Source organism: Etheostoma cragini, chromosome 22 (assembly GCF_013103735.1).
Source record: "Etheostoma cragini isolate CJK2018 chromosome 22, CSU_Ecrag_1.0, whole genome shotgun sequence".
NCBI classification, from domain to species: domain Eukaryota; kingdom Metazoa; phylum Chordata; class Actinopteri; order Perciformes; family Percidae; genus Etheostoma; species Etheostoma cragini.
Genome location: NC_048428.1, coordinates 21,333,735 through 21,355,305, shown reverse-complemented (window position 1 = coordinate 21,355,305; position 21,571 = coordinate 21,333,735). Strand labels below are relative to the sequence as shown.

Here is a 21,571-nt window from a genome sequence, read left to right as displayed (position 1 = left end):
GGGGGGGGGGGATTCCTCCTCTCCACAGAACTCCACTGACACTGTACTGAATGAACTCTTAGTCCCAGGAGCCCCTTCAGCTCCATCTTCATCTTCCTCACTCATCATCTTCTTCACAAGAGAGTTAAAAGCACTCCAGCTCCTCAGAGGAGAAACTCCTAATTGTGCACACGTCACTCCGACATTTGCCTCTTTGGGAGTGGGTTGAATCCTGAGACTTGGGAAGTAATTCCTAATAAGACACAGGGAAATACGAAATTAGGAAAACATTTATGTGAAAATGTTATTTTTTATGAATGATGTGAGTGGAGCCAATCAGCTACATATAGGCTACTTTAATTTCTTTTCTCATTAAAGTTGTATCTTGTTAATGAGGATGTGTGTGCTGGGGGGGGGGGGGCATATTATAAATTTGACTTTGCGGGTTTTAGGGATGTTACGGTAAAAAGTAGCCTCACATTATGGCAGTTTTATAAGCTTTATATGTTGTTATATGACGTTTTAAATTAATATTTTAAACTTTTTAATCTCTCTTAAAACTGAGGGTGGTGATCTACAGCCTAGCAGGTCATCAAAATAATTCAAATAATCGTCAATTGGTGATTTTAAAAACACGTGGCTAACACTTGGTGGGTATTTAATGAGATGGTTTTATGTATTTTTGTAGACATGTTTACGTTTGACTACGTTTAGGTCAACAAAAATTGATAAATTGAGTTTTCACCACTCCCCCGACATTTATTCCAGGTAGTGGATATGTTTTTGTTTTTTTTAAGCAGTTAACAGTTAATTGTTAAAAAATGAATAAATAAACTGTTATAAATTTTAACAAATTATTTTTTAGTGTTCCTGTCAAAGTCCCTGTAATTTTTGGGAGTGGCGTTCGTAGCCTGATGACTTCAGTATTTCTAAAATCCGGTGGTAAAAACACCTGTAATTTAAAATACTAATATTCAGATTGTATTGAAACAATTGTACAGTTTCTATGGCAACCACAGAGTGTGCGTGCGATCGAAAAAAAACAACAACGTCAACGGGCGGTTTTTCATGAAAGCGAACGAGGAGAGAGTCCCGCAAACACACCGCGAGAAAAGCCAAAAATCAAGCTCGACTTCAACGCAGCAGGAGGACAGGTGAGTTCCTCAATCACGCTTATTTACAACAAAAAGTTGAGTTATTTAGGCAAAAGCTCACGTTTTTTCCTCACTCGGCCGCGGAGTGATACTTGTGCCAAAGGATTTCGATGAACCAATCAGATTGTTTGTTATGAGCTACCCGTTTTAATAAGCTAGCACAATAATTAGCTTCAGCTAGCCGCAACCCAACCGTTAGCATCTTTTAACGTTGTTGTTATTGTTTGATTTGCGAACGTTGGCTAGCTAGCGGTTAGCATGATTAGAAGCTGCTGCTTTTCGCCTGATATGCCGTTTAAATTCCGGAAAATACGAATTTAACAACTCCGTTAACTTGACTTGGCTAGCTACATTCGCAGAAGTGTTTATTGGAGGTGTTTTCTCGCCAACTGACGGTAATGCTAACGGTCAAGGTTAATTCAGTTTGCCTGCCGAGAAGACGGTAACTGACAGGGGAGCTGAAAGGTAACGCTAGCTAGCTAGCTAACGTCAACGTTAAATCAAACCAGACCTAGCTAGCTAGCTAACGTTGACATCAGTTATAGTTTTCTTTTGAGCTAGCTAACCTTATATGAATAGTTATTAAAGAGACCAGTTGAACTTACACAAAACTATATTTCAAATGTCTTTCGGTGGTTTTGTTATGGAAAGAGTCAACCAAGCTCGTCAAGTTTGTTAACCAGATGGCGTTTGGCCGTTAACATCTGTTTATCCGACATTAAAGTTGTTGACAGGCTAACAATTAAGATAAATTCATACTCCCCCTCGCCCCCAGCAACCTTCCCCATTAACGTCAGGTTAGCTGGCTATTCATGGCTTCTGTTATTTAAGTTTTATGCTAATTTTAGCTAACTGTTAGCAGTTGGCTAGCTGAGGGAGACAACTAATGCTACATTCAAAAACACAATTTTTTTGTTTTTGTGGTCGCGAAAATTGATTTTTTTTTGTATAGCAAGCTAGCTGGTGAGAGTATTTCTGGAGCAACACAAATAGATATCCTAAATTCCCTCTGTAAAAACCAAGCTAAGACTCTAACATGTCAACAAAAAGTTGACAAACGTTGTGAAATCGTCTTTATCCAATGTTTACATTTCTCTTTAGCTATGCAAATCAGACCTAGAGCATTTTACTTCAAAATAGTTTTTTCTGTCCAACCAACAGTTCAAAACTAGATAAATTGTAAGAATAAAGCAACTAACGTTATTCACATTTAAGAGCTGGAGTTAAAGTAATTTCAGATAAGTAAACTATTAACTGCCTTGTGTTAATTGATTAATTGACTAGTTAATGGTTTTGGTTCCAAGTTATGAGAAATAAATTGTGGTGCTCTATTTTGAAATGATTTATTCTTAGAATGGGTGTATTGTTGAAATTGTAATGAAACTAATACGTTTCATGAGTTTGTTGAATGAGTTGAATGAGTTGAATGAGTTTGTTGAATGAGTTGAATGAGTTTGTTGATCAACAGAAATATTCAATTGATAATTTCTTTTGAAATGTTATTCAATCCTTTTAAAATTTTACAAACAAGCTCAAATACCAATCATTAACTGGGTAAAGTTTGACCAATGTGAGCTTTTTGAGTTCATTAGTTTCTTTATTAGTTTATTTTAGATTTGTCAGCTGTCGGTTAAACTAAGTAAAATAGTTGATGCCAGAATTTTCTGGTAAGTTGTGATTTGGATCAGTCTGAAGTTAGGACTTTTATATAGTCAAACATTGACTGTTTAATTATAATGAGTACTAAAATAAGTCATTAGTGATATCTAGTGCCCAACACATCAATGACATTGATCATAACTCTATTATTTACTTTACAGCAATTAAGGGTGCAGTAATCACCAGTTGAAGTCCTTATTGACTTGTCTAGTTGTTGCTGTGTTTCCATTACGCCAGCTGGTGTTGTGACTCCTTCTCTCCACTGGTCCCCCTGCCAGTCGCCGTGGTGACCACCGACAGCGCCAGCACTCGTCCCGTTGAGTTGCCCTCAAGCCGGATTCACATGACGTCAGACCAGAATCCACTGAATCCAGCTGATCTACAGGTGCCGTTAACGCACGGAGCGCTGGGTCCAGGATACTACGTCTTCTACCAGGTACTGCAATATTAACCCTCGCTACATGGACAATCCTGTAGTATTTATGGAAAGTAAAGTACTTCTCTAAATTGACAGAACTACCCATTGCCAGATACATAAACTCATATAGAATCAACATCGCTGTCAGATCTAGATCTGGAAATCACATTTTGTTCGTAAAAGTTGAGTCAGTTTTATTTATACAATCCGAAATTGCACAACAGAAACAGAAAAACAAACAAAAAGTCATAAAACAACAACAGCGAAGGGATCCCTGTTTCAGGATGGACAAACATAGGATAGATGTATGTAAAGAGTAGACGGAAATAACAATATTCCAAAGTAATTGTTATTAAATGTATAATACAAAAAAAAATGCAATTGACCATTAAGACTCTTGGCATTTCCCATGGCCTAGTGGTCCTGTGAGGGGAGGCAGGGAAGAGGTTGTGAGGGTGTAAGCTAAAGTAGTGAGAGCAAAATAGACGTTTTATAGATAAAGGTATCAGTGGGAGGGAAAGACAAGTGAACGCATGGGACGGGAGGAAAGAAGAAGAAGAAGAAGGGGGGGTGTCAGAGGGAGGAGTCCACACTGCTGCATTACTTCTCTGTGATTGGTGGCCGCTGGGCCATGTGCTGACCCCTCTCAAACTGTCGCCTAACTAGGGCTCACACACACACACACACACACACACACACACACACAAAGTGGTGTGCAGCCTACTGTTGAGTGGCAGGGACATGTGAGCTCCTTCACATTTGCTATTCTGGGCAGGGGAGTGGGAAATGAGGAGGGAAGGGGAAGGGGCGAAGCAAGGGGGAGTAGAGGGTCTTTTTTCTTTCTGCATGTGGCTGAGCCATCGTGAGGAGCGGCTCATGATTTAGTCTCGTGTTGTGTAGGCTCTCAGTGTATGTGGCCATAGCAGTCTTGTGTTTTATTCCCACTTTAGGCCGGAGAAGATGGGGTGCTGCTTTAGTAAAGAGCTCAACCCCGGCTTGCAGAGCGAGAGGAGCAGTCTGTTACAGCCCCCGCTCCACGATGGGCTGAATGACGTGACAGACCAGGTCAGGCAACACGCTGTGGCTGTAGCTCAGCATGTGTGCTTGGACGAAGAGGAAAAACGTGTGGCAGACGGACTGGCCCAGAGAAAACTTGCAGAAGATGAGGAAAGACCACCAGAACTGGGCAACAAAGTTTGGACCGAGGTGGCCGTGACCAGCGGGGACAGCACCACACGGAGTGAGAGAGATCATAAAGCAGCCAGCACTCACGAAGAGAAGGGGGCTATAATTATCACAACCAGCACAAATATACATACAAACACGGAGACTGAGGAAGGCATGACCCATACTGGCATGCCCAGCTGTGGCCCGGCCCCGTATATGGAGGTGCCCACACGGAGTCCAGCCAAACAGAAGATTGTGGAGAATGCCACACTCAGGGCTTTATGGTTCAATAAGCTCCCAGACGGGCACACGCCGAAAAAATGTTGGTCATCTCCCGCCAGATTACCCTCTGCTAACTGCCAGGGCAACGTCACAAGGAGCGAGGTGTCTGATAACCTGCGGCCACTGCCCCTGGACAGCGAGTGTCTGGAGACACAGTGGGATTGCCCCGAAGCTGAGCACAACGAGGAAGAAGGTGAGGAAGTCTGTGTCGTCACAACAACGCTGGGTCAAGGTTTTGAAACAAGGACCCGCGGCTTTTACAGCATATGTTCTATCGATGCCGGAGACCTTGAATATGACCTCGTCCACAGCCAATTCCAGACAGCTGAAGCAACACACTTGCTGCACACAGCTGAAGCAGAAACAGCTGCTCTGCCCAGCGTAGTGGAGTCTCTGGCCTCCAGCCAATCACACACACAGGCATCCACAGTTTGTGACCAGGAATATGTCACAGAATCTGAAACAACCAGCCAGTTGCATGATGAGGAACCAGCTTTGAGTCATCAGTCTTCCACCATCCTGTCACAGACACACCCAGAGAGTTCACTCTCAGCAGAGGAGACCTCCTTACCTCATCCTGTAGTAAAGCAGGCTGACCCTTCGTCTGACCCGCTAGCCCTGTCCAGCGTTCAAATAAACAGCAAGGATATGCAGGCATCAACACCAAACGGGACTCGGTTTAAAGATCTGGACTGCCAGACCTCTGCTAAGGACACACATGAATCCATGGATTACATGTTGATGACGTCACATGCAAATAAAAGCACATGTGTTGAGGAGGAAAATAAAAGTGAGACTTCCAGCTCCAGTTCTTCAAAGCTGAAACCGCTGCAAGGGGATGAGGTCGTCTTTCCCCTGTCTGGAGGACAGTTTGAGATGGATAAATCCTCGCAACAGACGGAAGCTATTCCTGTTAGTATCTGCAGAGGCCACAGTGAGGAAGGTGATGTCGGTTACACCAGCACAGCAGATAAGACTCCCACTGAGCTGTCCTCAGTTTCCTCCATCTTAGCTGTGTTGTCACCTCCCATTGAACTGTCGGCCTTCTCCTGCCACACAGACATTACTCCTCTCTCGGACTTTAAAACCACATTTCACCACTGTGACTTCATATTATCTGACAAATTAGATGTAAATTCAAACAATGCAACATTTAAATTGAGCAGCAGTAAGCCTCCTAGTCAAGATGTTGTAGGACCACCTGAGTTGGACCTTGGAGATGACTGTGACAAACAGCGTGACAGTTTTGATGTGAAAACTCAAGGTGCCGTGACGCCGGAAGAGCCTCTTCAGGATGCCTTTATGAGTGGAGATAACAGACTGGCAGTCAAAGAACCAGAAGTCTGTCAGAACAGCAAACCTTTTGAAAGAGGGGATGTTACAGATTTGTTACCTGAATCGGCTCAAATCACCGATCACCTAGATACAAGGACGGCTGTAAATGCAAGCATCACTCTTCATGGCCTGGAAGATCAAAGTCTCGGTCCTCTCACACAGCCTCCTACTGCTGAAAGTGAGCTTTCTCTTACTGCTTCCTTCACTCCACCTCCGTCTTCCTCATCTCCGTGCACGCCTCCTGTGGAAGGCAAGCATCGTTGTTGTCCAGAAACTGAAGCTAAATCTGCTGAGAGTGAATGCAGACAAATCCAACTGGAGGCCAATCCACCAGAGAAAGTATTTATTCATGCATGTGAGGAAGGAAAAAACCCAACAGCTGCACAGGGGACTCAGATTGATTCCCCAGTCAAGCATGAATCTGCAGATACAATAGAACCGCCTCAAACAGCATCTCAACCCCCGGTGGTATTAAGCTCCAGTGATTCCTCTGACTCTATGAACCCTAACGATGACATCGGCCTGCCAAATTACACTGCTAAATGTTTACCTCAAGCTGGACATTCATCAAATGAAAATCAATTAGTGGAGATCAATGGGATACAGATTCACATCTTACAGGGGGAGATGTCTGCGCTTGACAGTGATATTCTTCCAGAAACTATTTCTGCTACGGGCACGCCACCCCAAGGCGTCGAGATCGGTACCGGCATTTGTGATGACTCTTTTGTGATTCCTCATAACTTCAGCTGTCTGGATGACAAAGCCTCGGTTTTGGACTGCCATGAGGACATGATCCCTGTGGACCCAGCACAGGTTGATGTTTACGCCTCAACTCCGTCATACGAGATTCACTTCCTAGGACATGAACCTCCTGCTACTGCCGAGGAGGGGGAGAGGGAAGGAGGGATGAGGGAGATGGTGTCTGAGCTGCTGGGTGAGGATGCAGACTCCTCTGTCTGCCTCCTCTATCCCCACCCCTGGATCAAACTGGGTCTGGAGGATAGCTGTGGGGGGTGGGCTCAGGGCGGGTTTGTTGCTGAGCCCAGCCAGGGAGAGAGCCACCCGGGTGCTGACGTAGAGCAGATCCCGGCCCTGGTCTCGGAGCTCCAGCCTTCTATGGCTCTGCTGGGAGCTTACCCCTACAGCACAGTGATGCCTCAGGGACGCTGTGTGTGGGACTGGCACTCAGATTGCACTCACTCTGTAAGTGTTCGCTTAACTTGTGAGACAGTTGGGTTCAGTGAAAGAATTCAGTTTAATGTCTCATGCCTGAAAGTAAAAACAATATTTCTTTTGATGTGATTCTTTCAGGGAAAGTAAGACTTGGCTGGGCAGCAGAGTCTTTAATACTCCTTTTTATAAATATGTTACATAACGAGTGTTCATTGTTCAAACAGGCGGCCTTGTTACACAGTCAGTTTTGTATAATTTAGATAGAACAATGAAATGTGTTATATTGCAAGTACACATACCTATATAATAACAGCGTTGATATAACAAAGGTAAGTTAACTCAGATTCAGAGGGTCTGTTGTAGATGAAATGTAACAGGAGGATGAAGTATGAAGTGGAATCAGCTGATTTACATATGAGTATGAATCTTTAAGATGTTTTCTTCTGCACTATTGCAGAATCTGATTCAATGAAAGATGCTAGAGAACGTCTTCTGTCCATTCTTGATGTAAAACACCTGAACACACAAGCTAGTATCTGATATCTTATCTGCTACTGTTTATATCAATTTATTCTTTCAAAATAACTTGTGTTTTTATAATAAGCTGACTTAAATTTTCATATTAGATACATTTTGTAAAAACTGTGTTTTTTGTTGTTTTGTTTCAGGAACCTGTTGCTGCTCCAAGCCTTAACCCTAACGCTGAGGTATGGACTAATCACAACTTCAACTTGGACGTCCCTGGCCCCGCCTACCTGCCGGCTCATGAGCCATGGCTGCAATTCCCCAGCGATCCGACCAATCAGGAAGGTAGGCTGGAGTTACTTAGGGACTGCACCTCAGATTTATTTTCTGATGAAGAGTTAATTTTGTTTTGAGCAACACAAAAACAACTTGTTGAATTGAAAGAATAGATCTGTCTGCAAAGCACATATTGGTTATGGCTTGGTGGTGAGATGCCTCGTGGTTGATTTGTGGGATATGGGTCAGACTTCCAGCAGGAGAACATGGGCCCGGCTGAGGCTGTTGTTGAAGCAGATCCCAACACACCAGAGTACCAGGCGCCGTCTGCCGAAGCTTCAATAGTTAATGGAGAGCCCGTTGACCCACCTATCACAGGTAGCAGTCCAGTTTAAGTTATCTTTTTTTTATGTTTCACCACAATTAAATGAACTTGAGTCGGTGTTGCTTTTAAAGCATTGACTTTGTGGTCATGACTTTGATTTCAGATGAGACTAGAGAAGAGCTGAGGACAGTTTTGGAGTCCTGCCTGACCAGGTAACAAGTCCCCACTTCTTTAGAAATCACTGATAGAATCACTGACTGTGGTTATTGTACGCCACAACATGTCAATGCCTTATAGAACTGTACAAATAGCAGATTGGGTTTGGTATGATGTTTAGTATTCTAGCTGTCATTTTGCACAATTGTGTGTGTGTGTGTGTCTGTGTGTCTGTCTGTCTGTCTGTCTCTCTGTCTCTCTCTCTCTCTCCACACGTGCGATACGTCCTAACCGCTGGATGTCTCTCCAAACGTTCCTCAATAGATAATGTTTTTACAAGCTCTCCTGTCCCTCCACAGGGAGCACCTTGGCAACGACCTGTACCTTAACTCTCAGATGGACAGCGACCAGTATGTTCCCATAGCAACTCTGGCCAGCCTCGACAAGATCAAGAGGATCAGCATGGACCTGGACCTCATCTCCGACATTTTGAAATGTGAGTGTTTATTTCTGCATTTTTGATTGAGGTTTTATTCAGGGTGAACATTTGATGATTTTAATGATATAATCCCAGCATCAAACAACTCAAAAAATATTTATAATGTTTAGACTGATAAATGTAGGTTACTGTTGTCCTGAAACATTCTCTTCTCTCATTGGCTGGCAGCGCTGCCGCTGGTCCAGGTGGCTCCTTGTGGACAGAAGGTCCGGCCCAGTCAGAGTCGATGTGTCGTCATCCTGCGTGAGATCCCCGACACCACACCCAAGGAGGCAAGAACCTCTCCTCCTAAAGAAACCGCTGCATTTGTTTATAGATCTAGATGAGTGTCATGGCGCTTTTGTCACGGTCAGCAGATGTCCTATTAATAAAGCTAGTTAAACGCAGGGGTTTTATAAAGGGAAAGTGTGAATTTGACCGCTCTGGTTTGTTTGATATTACTGTTGTCGTGCAGGAGGTGGAGGCTCTCTTTGACGGGGAAAACATTCCAGAGTTCCTGAGCTGTGAGTTTGTGAGCAACGATAACTGGTTCATCACTTTCAAATCGGAAACCGACGCACAACAGGTAACAAACAGCCAAAAACATTGTGATCTTATTACTTTTGAATCACTAAAGTGATGCTTTTGTTAGTAGTTGGTGGTGGTTTAGACATTTTCATGAGAACAGACTACAGTGCAACGGGAAGACTGTTAAACAGTGTAGTTTGTATGATTTTTGAAAACACTCAGAAAATGGCGTTTATGTCTCTGTGCACGTCATCAGGCCTACAAGTACCTCCGAGAAGAGGTTCGAGAGTTTAAGGGAAAGCCGATCATGGTGAGGATAAAAGCCAAAACCATGGCAGTCACTTCCTTTGCTCCAAAAAATGGCTACCGACCCCCTCAGCTGGACCAGTGCGGCAATCCTTACGGCTCCTATTTCCCCCCCGGCAACTACCAGCAGCCCTGCCCCACCCAGCAGCTGTATGATTTCACCAATGACGTGTGGGCAGCGGGGGGATACCAAGAATGTGCTGATGTGAGTCCGTTTCTATGTGGAAATTGTATGACACGAAGTTGTAGGCTTTATTATTGCATCGACCTTGGACAGAGGAACAATAATCCTTGTTGTTTAACTCAGTTTAGGAGACACTGTTGCTGGTCATGGTTAATTGAACGTGTTGGCTAATTTAGCAGTTGTCTTTCATCCGCAGCATCAAACCATGATGAATGACTTCATGAGTGGATTCTCCAACTTCAAACCTCATAACGCACACAGGATGAGGTAGATAATCCACAAATTAGTAACTGTTACAAGAAATAAACCTGTTACGCAAGTTCCATTTATTAGCTGTGAGTCATCATACTTGTAATGACTTGTTATGTCAATCTTGGGTTGGTGTAAATACGCTGTCACTGGGATTCATGATTAATTACTTCCAGGAGAGGCTCAAGGTGGTCGAATTCTGACCGTTGGCAGTCCAATCTGAATGATTCCTCACAGTCATCAGAGCAAGCGCCAGTGGAGGGCTCCTCTTCTCTGTCGAGGCCGGGGCGAGGCCGGTCGCGGGGCAACCTGCGCCGTCCGAGCAGAGGTGGACGGGTCGAGTCCACTTCTGATCGGGGAAGGTAACCAAACCTCAACCCAAAGTCTCAAGTATGGCTTAAAGTCTGATACTCACATTACAATTACCGTAGGTCCTTCTAACAAGTGACTTGTTATTGTCCAAGTGCTGTGATAACCTGTTGTAGCTATTATTTTTTAATTCAGTCATATTATCCTGCCACTATCAGGACAAGTGAGGGATCATATTACTATCACATGCTGTTAATGGACATAGTTTGATTTCATCCCTGTAGTTCGGTTGATTGGACCTCATACGACACTGTGGTGAATCAGTAGTAACGGGGTGAAAAAGCTAAATCTACTTTGACAAAGTCTGTTGCTGGAACAGAGGCCTGCACCAAAGGTTCAACACCAGCCCAAATGAACCAAACCAAGCGGGCAAAGCAACAGAATTTAACATTTTTATTTGAACGGGACCAAACAGTGTGGAACCAACAAGATTTAGCTAGAAAATAAGCAAAAATTGATCCTACAAATGGACAAGAAAATAATGGGGGGAACGGTAGAGGCACCAAGCTATAAGAGCGCTACCAGGTTAAATTCACTGTTAATGACAGTGAAGAAGGTTTGCTCTGAGAGGCAGCACCTATACATCATGACCGTTCTTTTAAGGTGCACACATGTAGCTCTCTGCCTACTACACACACGTTTAAGGACACAGTGTGTCAAGTGACCCTTTAATGCAGAAGTATAAATCAGCTTGGACTCTGAGCTGCTGTTACACCACTGCTCCGCTGTGTCTCTGAAGGAGAGGAAACTTCAGCCAGAGGAGGAGAGAGAACCCGAGGTCCTGGGACAAATCTGCAGGAAACACTCATGTAAGGAGCTAGAGAGCAGCACATGTATGTGTTTGCAAAGTTCACTTTGTTGTGTACTGACTGTGTGTGTGTGTGTGTGTGTGTGTGTGTGTGTGTGTCTGTGTGTGTCTGTGTCTGTGTAGACAGCACAAAGTCAAACGCCTCCTCGTCAACCGTCTCCTCCTCCTGAGCTCGGCCTGACGAGCTTCCCTCCTCTTCCTCCGGCTAAGATTGCCATGGCAACGGTACATGCTGCTAACGGCAACGTCAAGGTGACCAAGTCTCTTTTTGTCTGACTCACTCACACACACACACACACACACACACACACACACACACCTTATGACTCTGCAACAGAGTCTCATCTTGTAGTTTTAAACCCAGACTGTGTGAGCCCAGGACATTGGTCTCTCTCTTGTTTCCTGTCATTCAGATTCCAGTGAAAACCAGCAGCGGTGAATCGGTCCCAGCAAGGTCTCAAGAGCCCCAACCAATCGAAGAGCAGTAAGTAACTCGGAGACAGCAGCGTGACGATGATTTGCCTCCGCATTAGACTCTGCATCTGGCTGCTCCTATTTTTACCTTCTCTTACTCACCACGACCACATCCACAGCACAAGCTTCTTTGATGTGTTGTTCTTCTTTTGCTCGCCTCGCCCGCATCATATTTCATGACTTTTATCAGTTTCCCGGTTGTCACGGGGCCAGCCTGCTCGGAGCTGTGTGTGTAGTGAGTGTGTTCTGCTCGTCTCTGCAGGAATGTGACGGAGCGTGCGGAGACGACCGGCGAGGCCCAACCAGCTCAGCTTACACAGGAACAAGTCGCAGTAAGACCTGTTTATGGTGTTGAATTGTTTCTTCTATTTTCACTTGAGATCTACTCTGCAGGAATAGCGGATTTCAGATTAGTGTGTATTTCAGTTTGTACTGTAGTATAATCAGTGTGTTTTTAAACACCTTGGAGTTGAACTGAATCCAAGAAAGGATTCCAGTACGTCATTTAATATTAATAATCAGATTTACTGTATATTACATTTTGACCTCTGACCTTATGTAAGATTCTTTATGAGCATAGAAATAGGACAAATATGAAATAACAGCTGATATCCTGTGAAATTTACAAGCATGTGCCTTGTTGGTTTTGTAGCTTGAAGCCAAAAATAATCAAAAGGTCAGTGGATGATAAGTAAAAGTCTTCTCTGACCCCGGTGTGTTGATAGAGAGGATAGTTTAATACTAGAAAAGATCATTAGATGTTAATAGATATCAGATGTCAGATCTGTTTGACGAGCACTGTGTTTGAAAGCCGTTCATGTGCAGGAAAGCAAAGGTGCGAGAGCCTCTGACAGCATCTTGTTCTCTGATTGGCCAGGAGTCCAAGAGGCCGAGCTACGCCCAGATCTGCCAGAGAGTATCGTCCAATGAGCCGGTGCCTCCCGCTGACCTCGCCCCTACAGAGGCAGTGCAGGTCCCAAGTTTCCCGGGCCCGGCATCCAAACCAGATGGGTTGCCACAGTAATCGTATTGGGTGGGGGGGGAAGACAATTCCTTTGTCTTGTGGGTGATATAAGCTGAAATCATCGTACTGTGTCTTATCACGCAAACCTGCTGCACGTGTTCTGTGAGTAATGATCTGTGTGTACAGAGTGGCATCACTCAGTGCAGGAAGATGCTGCATTAACCACCAAACTGCCTTTAAATCAACTACAGTTAGGTCTGGATCAGGGGGGGGTGGGACTGCTGGCTCTGGTTCAAGACAGGACGAGCTCCTGTGGGTCTCAGGTCGCCAACCTCTCAGGACGTTTATGCCCATTTTTTAGTTTTTAGAGCGAAAGCTGGACATAATCTGTAAATGTTGATCTGCAACTTTACGTTTTTAGTTTTATTTCTTGGTTTGTAGTTCAGATGAGTTTCAGAGCCGGGTTTTGATTTGGTCTTGTTTTGCTGATGGCTCTTCTTTTCCTGCCGTGTGTGTGTGTGTGTGTGTGTGTGTGTGTGTGTGTGTGTGTGCCTGTCTGTGTGTGTGTGTGTGTGTGTCTGTCTGTGTGTGTGTGTGTGTCTGTCTGTGTGTGTGTGTGTGTGTGTGTGTGTTCTCTGTACAGGATGTTCCACCATGAGTTTATTATTTTTCATACATCTGTGTTATTCTTTAGTCCACAGGGCCGCTGTGGGCACACATGATGCAGTCTCATTAAATATTAATACTAGTCACCAGGTTTGTTTCCTTTTTGCAGACGTTGGTGAGATGTAATGAACCAGGTTCCAGTGTGTATTAGTGAGTTCTGGTGGGATCAGACCGGTCTTGATTTGATCTTGGAATCAAATTGAACTTAAAAAAGCACTGAATATTTCCACCGTATCTCTGCACGACTTTTTAATTTCATTTTAGAATTTAATTTATGTCCTATTTTTATTTACGCTGGATATGAGTGTGTTTTGTGTGTTAAATCTTTAGTCCCGCCTGTGTTAAGCGTACCGCCGTGTCACAGCGTCCAGTGTTTTGGGACACAGGTGGGCTCGGTTCAGGTCGTCCCACGGAGCTTCTGGCTGGGTGGAGCAGGTACCCGGTGTCTGTAAACCAGCGTCGTTTCAGCACCAACATCTGGAACTGCACTGATTCCAATGGTCCTTTGTTTAAAATATACAATTTTAAATGTAAAACAGTTGTCCTGGAGAAAGAGCAGGCGTAGTTGTGGCACATGTTACTTTGTCTGTACAGATGTACATATTACTGAACAAATATTAAAGTGCCTTTCAAGTTAAAATGATTAGTTTGTGTTTTTATATGTGTTGATTCAAAGCTAATCAGTCTGATTAATCCAAGCTAGTCTTCACCAGACCAATGCTGTTTTTCTTCATTTAAGCTCTAACATCTTTCACAACAACTTGTGCTGCAGTGTCTCACACACACACACACACACACACACCAATGTCTCTTCTCCACACCCTTGCTTGTGGTTCTGTCTTATAACCAGCAGATGGCAGAGGAGTCCCATTAGAACAGAACTTCTCCATCATGTGGCCCCGGCACTTGTTAACCAGGCTGATTTGATTCCTGGAAGGCTATAGGCCTAATGAATGGGATGAGTAATACTAATGAAATACTCCGTTAGAGGGACAAAACGATGATCACGCATGTGTCACTGCCACATTAGGCTCGGCCCATCATACTGGACCTAATTAAAAGGCTACTTGACCTTTTAATATTAATCACATTGTTCTGTTGTTAAATTTCCACATGCAGATGTTGAATAAAGAAGGATCACATTTAAAGGCCAGAGCAATGGAGAAGATGGCGACTGTAACACAGGAGGACGTCACTGATCCAACCTGCTTAATTAATACATCCGTGCAGACCGTGTTTGGCTTTGAGAGCTAAGATCAATCTGCTGTGTTCAGGTCTGACTCGCATCCAAATTCAAATGGGTCACAAATGTTGCATTCTGTCTGTTTTGACATAATTTCTTCTGGCTACATACAGCAGGAAGTTGGACAAATAAAGTCCACGTTGGCGCCATCTGTGAACATTTATAGATATAGAACATATTTGAAAAGATCTATTTTTTTCTTTGTGTGCAGGCTTTAATGTTTGCAACAGTAGGTTGTGTTTAAAGGAATACTTCACGTCTTTAAAATGATCATTTGTGTATTCTGTTACCTTGAATTCTGGAAGAAAACTCAGTTTTTCTCGCATGCTGCCACGGTGAACAAAGAATTGAAGTAATCGCAGCCCCTGATCCTTTCAGTTCATCAAGACTTCTCCGTTTTTGGATTCTTTATTCAGCATTTTGAGGGTAAAGTATTCCTTGATGCTAATTTAAAAGGTATTAAAAAATTAAGTAAATTCCATCTGCTGATGAAGGCCACAAGTTGTGTTTTAAAGCCTTTATAAGAATAAACGATGTAATGCTATTAGGTACGAGGTGTGCTGAGGTGTCCAACAAGGAAACTACACAAGGGACTATTTTCATGGCTGATTAATCTGTAGATTAATTTCTTGATTAATTTATTAGTTATTTGCTCTGTAAAAATGGGTTTGTTGTGTCCACAAATCAAAGATATTCAGTTTACTGTCATAGATGAGAGAAGAAACTAAAAGATGTTCACATTAAAAAGCCGGAATCACAGAATTGTGACAAATTAATCTTCTACTGATCGAGTAGATTGACTAATCGATTAATCTTTGCAGCTCTCACTTAAAAACGACAAAGAAAAACACTTTTTTTTTTTTTTTTTTAAACTCCCTGTCCCAAACTGTTACAAAAGCAAAAAATAATCCCCAAAAATATTAATTTAATAAAATTAACCGAGTAAATGATTAAAAAAAAAACTTACATTTTTAAAGAAGCAAAATTGATAGGCTACTGAAGCATTTTTTAATTTTGTATAATAAGATTTTTTGGGTCATTTTCGGGCTTTATTTTTTGACAGGACAGCTAAGGACATGAGGTGAGAGGGGGGGGGGGGGGGGGGGGGGGGGGGGGGTGACATGCAGCAAAGGGCCGCAGGGCGGAGTCGAACCCGCGCCCCCTGCATCGAGGACTGAGCCATCCTGGCGCCCTAAATTTGTATTTTTAAATGCATTATTTAAAGATACTTAAACTAACTGTTTGGGGGAATACTTGAGATAATAAAAAAATAATTAAATCTTCAGTCAAATGAATACAGAGTATGTCGTTCGTAGTGTTTCAGGTGGAAAACTACACCGTCGCTGCTGATTGTAGGTGTGGTCGCTCGCGGCGGCGGCGCCCCCTGCCGGTGATGGCCGCCACCGCCTCCTTCCTCCGTAGAGTCACGTGACACCAGCGGCAAGAAGCTGCAAACGGCTGCACGAGCCTCCTCCTCCTCCTCCTCCTCATCACTACCACCACCACCACCACCACCACCGTCATCACAACCACCGCAACAAGCAGCGCAGAGAGCCGACCGAGCAACCGGGATCTTTACCGATTCGAGGAGCCGGGCGCCATGGCGGGCCCCCGTTAAAAAAACGAGACCCAGATTTGATTCTTCTCTCTTTGTTCTCCCTCGACGCCTCGCAGTCTTTCCGCGCCTTCCGCCGAGGAGGGGCCGCCGAGGAGAAGCTCTCCCTCTCCCAGCGAAGGAGGAGGCATTACGGGGTTACGGTAGAAGCAGCAGCGGCAGCTGCGGCAGCGGCGAAGGCGGCGGCGAAGGCGGCAGCAGTCGAACCGGGGAGGTGTTGTTTTTTTACGGAACAAGCCGAATGGCGGACCGCGAGGCGTCGCCGATACCGTTGGAGATCCGAGCCCGGCTCGCGGAGCTGGAGCTGGAGCTGTCAGAGGGTAAGACATGATTTTTTTTTTTCATTCCCCCTCCTATTTCCCCTCGTTATCCCGTTATCTCACCACCACCACCACCACCACCATCACCACCATCACCCTCCACACCGGGAGTCCACCTACTAACGGAATCTAACCGTTCATTCCTGCGGCCCCCTCCTCTTCCTCCTCCCGTTGTCCTCCCGCTCCTCCCATCCAGATGCTGGTCAGCCAGGGACCGGCCTGGCTAGCTCCGTGCATCCGGGAAAGGATGAGGGCAGAGCGGGAACACTGCGGGATTCGGCCGCTGCTCTTTGTCTCCGCGGCGGTACCGTTTAAAAAACACACGCACATACGCGCGCGCGCGCACACACACCCACACACACACACACGACCGGGTGCCCGTTTCGGGTGTGAAAACCAACCCGTTGTTTGACCTTGAGATGTTGACACAATCAGCTTACCTGTGTGTGTCCGTGCGTGTGTGACTGTATGTGTGTGTGCTTGTGCTTGCGTGTGTTTGTCTGACTGTGTGTGTGTGTGTGTGTGTGTGTGTGTGTTTGTGTCTGTGGGGGGGGGGCACAATAGCATTGCGATGCAACGCTGCGTGACAGCGCAACACAGAGGGGCAGTTTGGCTTTTGATGCCTGTGATCTCAGCCTCTTGCCTCTGTGGTTTTGGGCCTGCAAAAATAATAAGGAGGATACTTTGGAATATTCCCCCCCCCCCCCCCCCCCCCCCCCCCCCCCCCCTCCCCCTCACCCTTTTTCCTCTCCTCTCTTTCCATACACACAGATACAAACTCTCTCTCTTTCTGTGGGCCATTGAATTTCAATCACAGCAATCCAGCCGGCTGTTTTTCTTCTCCTATATCTCAGATATGAACATTTCTGCCTTATATAACGGAGATGGCATATTTTATTCATACAGGCTCGCAGGAGGCCTACGTAGTGAGGGAGAAAACCTAGATCCATGCTGGATGTGAGCCACCCTGTTGCCTGAAATGTCCACCTATTGTGGATTCACGTGTGCTGTATTCATTGTACACCGAGATGTGTGTAACTTCGATCTGTCGCAGCAAACCGGGGTTCATTACGTTGAGGTTGAAGGGTTTGACGGGGACGTAGAATCAGCTTCTCTCATCTGTCACTTCTGTCAGGTCTGCAGTGAAAGCTGCCTCACCTGCAGCGACGTGCAGCTGAACACACAGTCCGTGTCTCCAGGATAACGGAGAACAGATGCACTTTCAGGGTGTACATTCTGGGGCGAATGTTGAATAATTTAGCATGAAAAAAAAGGGGGTTACATTTACACGTAGAGACAATCGGGGTTCTGTGTGCCTTCAACCCCCCAAAAACATCAGCACGAGTCTTTGAAGATCCCCCTGAAGCAGTCACACCTCGACACATCAAACTGTCCCTTTTCCTTCTGATCAGCCTCGTTGTTTACGAAGGCTTTTATTTCCTCTCGCTGCAGTGACACACACACACACAGACACACACACACACACACACACACACACACACACACACACACACACACACACACACACACACAGAGAGGTATAACTGTGGCAGCTGCAGGCCTAGTGGAGCTCCTAATCCAGCCGAGAGTGTTTATCAGAGCAGAACCTGCTGCTAGCAGATGTCATTAATGATGGAAGCGGCGGGAGGAAGTGGAAACGTCCCGGCCGGACGTCAGACAGAGTAAAACACTCCAAACATCCAGGTTTGTGTGTGTGTAGGACTGGCAGGGCTCTTGGTGGACCACAGTGGGATGAAGCCTGACAGGTGTGTGTGTGTGTGTGTGTGTGTCAGAGAGTGTTTGACTGTGTCTTGGTTTGTGTGTGTGTGTGGTCATTACAAAATAAGAGCATGGTGTGCAGTAGTTGAGGCATCTTTATATCAACATCAATACATCGATATAATATCGGCATCACTACATGAGACTAGATATCGTCTTAAATTTTGGATCTCGTAATATCGCGTGAAATAACATAAGTGTTGTTTTTTTCACGGTTTTACAGTAAAAGTGAATTTTACCAGACTCTTCTATATGTATTGTATAGTCATATATACATTTGCACGTACATACAGTACACACATATATATATATATATATACATACAGTACATACATACATACGTATGTACACACATACCTGTACATACATACATTCTTATACACGTACATATACATATGTATGTACATGTGTGTAAGTACACACATACCTGTACATACATACATACATACATAGATACAGGGGAAAATTAACTACATTTAATACTGTGAATAGTTTTTGAATCGAGAATCGATATTGAATCGAATCATGAGCCTAAAAATCTGAATCACATCCTGACATTTTCTGACTCGTTCCCCCCCCCAACACCAGGAAACGCACGTTGGCGGCTACTTCAGGTACCCGGATGAAGCTGGGAATAATTAAATCCAGGGTTTCCACACCGCGATAATGAGGATATTTTGAATGAAAACGGTAATTGTTATCGTCTACGTTGTGTACCGGCCATCGGTACATCCCTAATGTTGACTTATATAAACACTTCAGCACTAGTACAATCAACTGATAAGAGGAAGCATCCCGTAATTCAACAAACAAGACATCTGGCAGGGAAGAAAAACCAAATTCTCCAACATTAACAAGGCAAGGCAGGCAAGGCAAGGCAGCTTTATTTGTATAGCACATTTCAGCAACAGGGCAATTCAAAGTGCTTTACACAAAATCATTAAAACAGATAAAACACAAGTACAAACAGTTAAAAGTCATAAGCATTAAAAATCAATAAGACACATGAATATACAGTTGAAAACAAAATAGAAACATTAGGACACATAAAACACCAGAATAAAAGTTACAGTGCAGCATAAGAAAGAAATGAGCATTAATTTAAAGAAAGGCAGCATCAAAAAGGAAGGTCTTCAGCCTTTATTTAAAAGAACTGAGAGTAGCAGCGGATCTACAGGTTTCTGGGAGTTTATTCCAGATATGGGGAGCATAGAAACTGAAAGCTGCTTCACCCTGTTTAGTTCTGAGAACAAGGTTCTCAATCCTCACAGACCTCTGTGTTTAACGAGGCTGAGAGTGTCTGAGGACCGGCATTGAAATGCAGAGAAATGAACCCCAGGCAACAATTTCCTGTCAGACGACGGGTTGGAACTTTTTATTCGTCGTCTTTGAGACGAGACGAGCCGACACTCCACCTGTTTATTAGATAAAGTCAGCAATCAGCTGAGCTCTGGCAGATAAGCCTCTCTCCCGCTCGCTCGCTTAGTGTCGCCGAAATCACATCATCTCCGCCGTATTACCGTGACCTCCGGGCATTAAGGCGCTGGTCGCCGGCGTTTTCGGAGCATTTAGCTTAGCGCCATTATTAAGAGTGACTTGTAGATGGGACAAACGGGGAACTGAATGGACTCGTTGGATGATAGCGGGAGAGAAGCTGGGAGCTTTCGGACTCTTTAACAGACCCTGGTGGTTCAGTAGCTGTCAAACCCCAGTGCTGAGATGTCCACCAGACCTTAAAGTACTCGTTAAAGTCTTGCATTAGGAGGCTGTAGTGCCCTGTGCTGTGTTTAATGTCCTCCAGAGTAGAGATGGCCAAATGAAGCCTCATGAACCAGTGTATTTATTGTCAGAGACCAGCAGATGGCGCTTTCTGTTCCACAAAGTGTTGAGAATGCACTCAACTGCAAGGCCTCTGGCCTTTCTCTTAAAACCTAGAGCGCCATCTAGTGGGCTCAGAAAATAAAGACACTGGTTCATGAAGCTTCATTTGGCCATCACTGCTCTAGAGTTTTTCTGGTTGTGCACGTTGACTGTAAACAGAACGGACGTAGCGTCAGACATCACCCGTTGGTTTGGAAACTGCAGTTTTAAAGCCGGGCTTTTGCATTTTGGCTGTCGCCATCTTGGTATTTTTGAGCCAAACGTGACCATATTTGGACAAAAGCTGAGCTGGTGAGGATGACGCGGCTGAGTAAGTGTTGTTTATTGGTTTCAACGCCGCTACGCTAAACGCTAAAGAAAGGGAAAGCCGCTGATTTTCAACCCTTTTGAAAGTTTTGACGACGTGTAAAGACAGCATTGCTAAACCTCTGTCCTGATTGACAGGTCAGCTTTTAGCCACGCCCCTAAAGCCTCCCCCCAGCTGTATGGTCTGTTTTAAAATAAAAGGGACCATCATTCACAACATGAACGTCATGCTGCATTGGAGAAGACTTGAAACTAGCGATTGAGGCCATAAAGTCGTTTACTGAGGTAATAAATCAAGAGAGAAGAAGGCTCATTTTCTCATAGACGTCTATAGAAAACGAGTATTTTTGGAGCCAGTGGAGTGGCTTCTTTTTTTCAAGCCATGCTGAGGCATTGTGTGTGTTTGTGTGTGTGTGTGTGTGTGTGTGTGTGTGTGTGGTTTTTCTGACCAGGAGAAACAAAGGGTGTGTTAACACGTCCATGGTTATTATTTTGTGGCCTTCGTTAACACGCAAACAGAGAATTCGCCTCTGAAGACGCGTCTTTGTTAAATCTCCGGCCTGAGTGGAGATTTTTGAAATCTTGAGTTGCACGTTTGCGTGTAAACCGAGACAAAGTTTACGTTTTAAGCAGCCGAGGAAGACATGAGAGAGGAAGTGATTCGTTGCTGTTGTTGCTCTTTTTCGGGATTCTGATTGGCTAACGTGGGCTTGAGCTTCTCGTCACACTGCCACCTAGAGGTTTGGCGTGCTCTTAACGGCATACAGTGGCTTGCATAAGTTCATACACCCATGCTATAGTTGATTAAACAAAGGAGTAAAAAAACATAATTTAGAAATGCCATAATTCAAAATCCAACTTTTTAAGGACAGCAGTTTTCTTTGCTAATGAATAATGTATAAATAAATGTTCTTTCTTAAAATACAGAGGACATAAGTCTACACCCCCCTATGTTAAAATACAGGGGGCATAAGTATACACCCCCCTATGTTAAAATACAGGGGCATAA

At 44.4% G+C, this 21,571-nt stretch overlaps 2 protein-coding genes across 3 annotated transcripts in view; both read left to right on the top strand.

Annotated features, from left to right (window-relative positions):
- Nucleotides 1–1,078: 1,078 nt before the first annotated feature.
- Nucleotides 1,079–14,061, top strand: LOC117938020. 2 transcript variants are annotated; one of them, XM_034862339.1, is made up of 18 exons: nucleotides 1,079–1,133; nucleotides 3,030–3,228; nucleotides 4,161–7,200; nucleotides 7,839–7,980; nucleotides 8,149–8,289; nucleotides 8,400–8,448; nucleotides 8,752–8,888; nucleotides 9,060–9,163; nucleotides 9,346–9,456; nucleotides 9,655–9,909; nucleotides 10,085–10,155; nucleotides 10,314–10,499; nucleotides 11,246–11,315; nucleotides 11,438–11,566; nucleotides 11,728–11,798; nucleotides 12,051–12,120; nucleotides 12,666–12,823; nucleotides 12,855–14,061. In XM_034862339.1, exons 3-17 carry the CDS (start codon nucleotides 4,171–4,173, stop codon nucleotides 12,810–12,812), a joined length of 4,713 nt encoding a protein of 1,570 aa, XP_034718230.1. In that variant the 5' UTR covers nucleotides 1,079–1,133; nucleotides 3,030–3,228; nucleotides 4,161–4,170; the 3' UTR covers nucleotides 12,813–12,823; nucleotides 12,855–14,061. The 2 variants fall into 2 exon arrangements, with proteins under 2 accessions (XP_034718230.1, XP_034718231.1); XM_034862340.1 differs by having other exon boundaries at nucleotides 10,085–10,150; nucleotides 10,309–10,499; nucleotides 12,666–14,061.
- A 1,994-nt stretch (nucleotides 14,062–16,055) lies between these two features.
- LOC117938277 (disco-interacting protein 2 homolog C-like) overlaps nucleotides 16,056–21,571 on the top strand; it is a gene marked incomplete at its 5' end in the record, with an annotated part of 67,270 nt that continues 61,754 nt past the window's right edge. Inside the window, 3 exon segments of the mRNA XM_034862800.1 lie at nucleotides 16,056–16,100; nucleotides 16,102–16,198; nucleotides 16,201–16,596. Of these exon segments, the coding sequence (XP_034718691.1) occupies nucleotides 16,056–16,100; nucleotides 16,102–16,198; nucleotides 16,201–16,596 (538 nt within the window).

Bases quoted from the DNA above. Each gene is read 5' to 3' on its own strand.
- LOC117938020 (XM_034862340.1), top strand. From the start codon at position 4,171: ATGGGGTGCTGCTTTAGTAAAGAGCTCAACCCCGGCTTGCAGAGCGAG. The intron at 8,889-9,059 runs GTGAGTGTTTAT...ATTGGCTGGCAG, and splicing joins CATCTCCGACATTTTGAAAT to CGCTGCCGCTGGTCCAGGTG. The intron at 10,151-10,308 runs ATGAGGTAGATA...TGATTAATTACT, and splicing joins AACCTCATAACGCACACAGG to TCCAGGAGAGGCTCAAGGTG.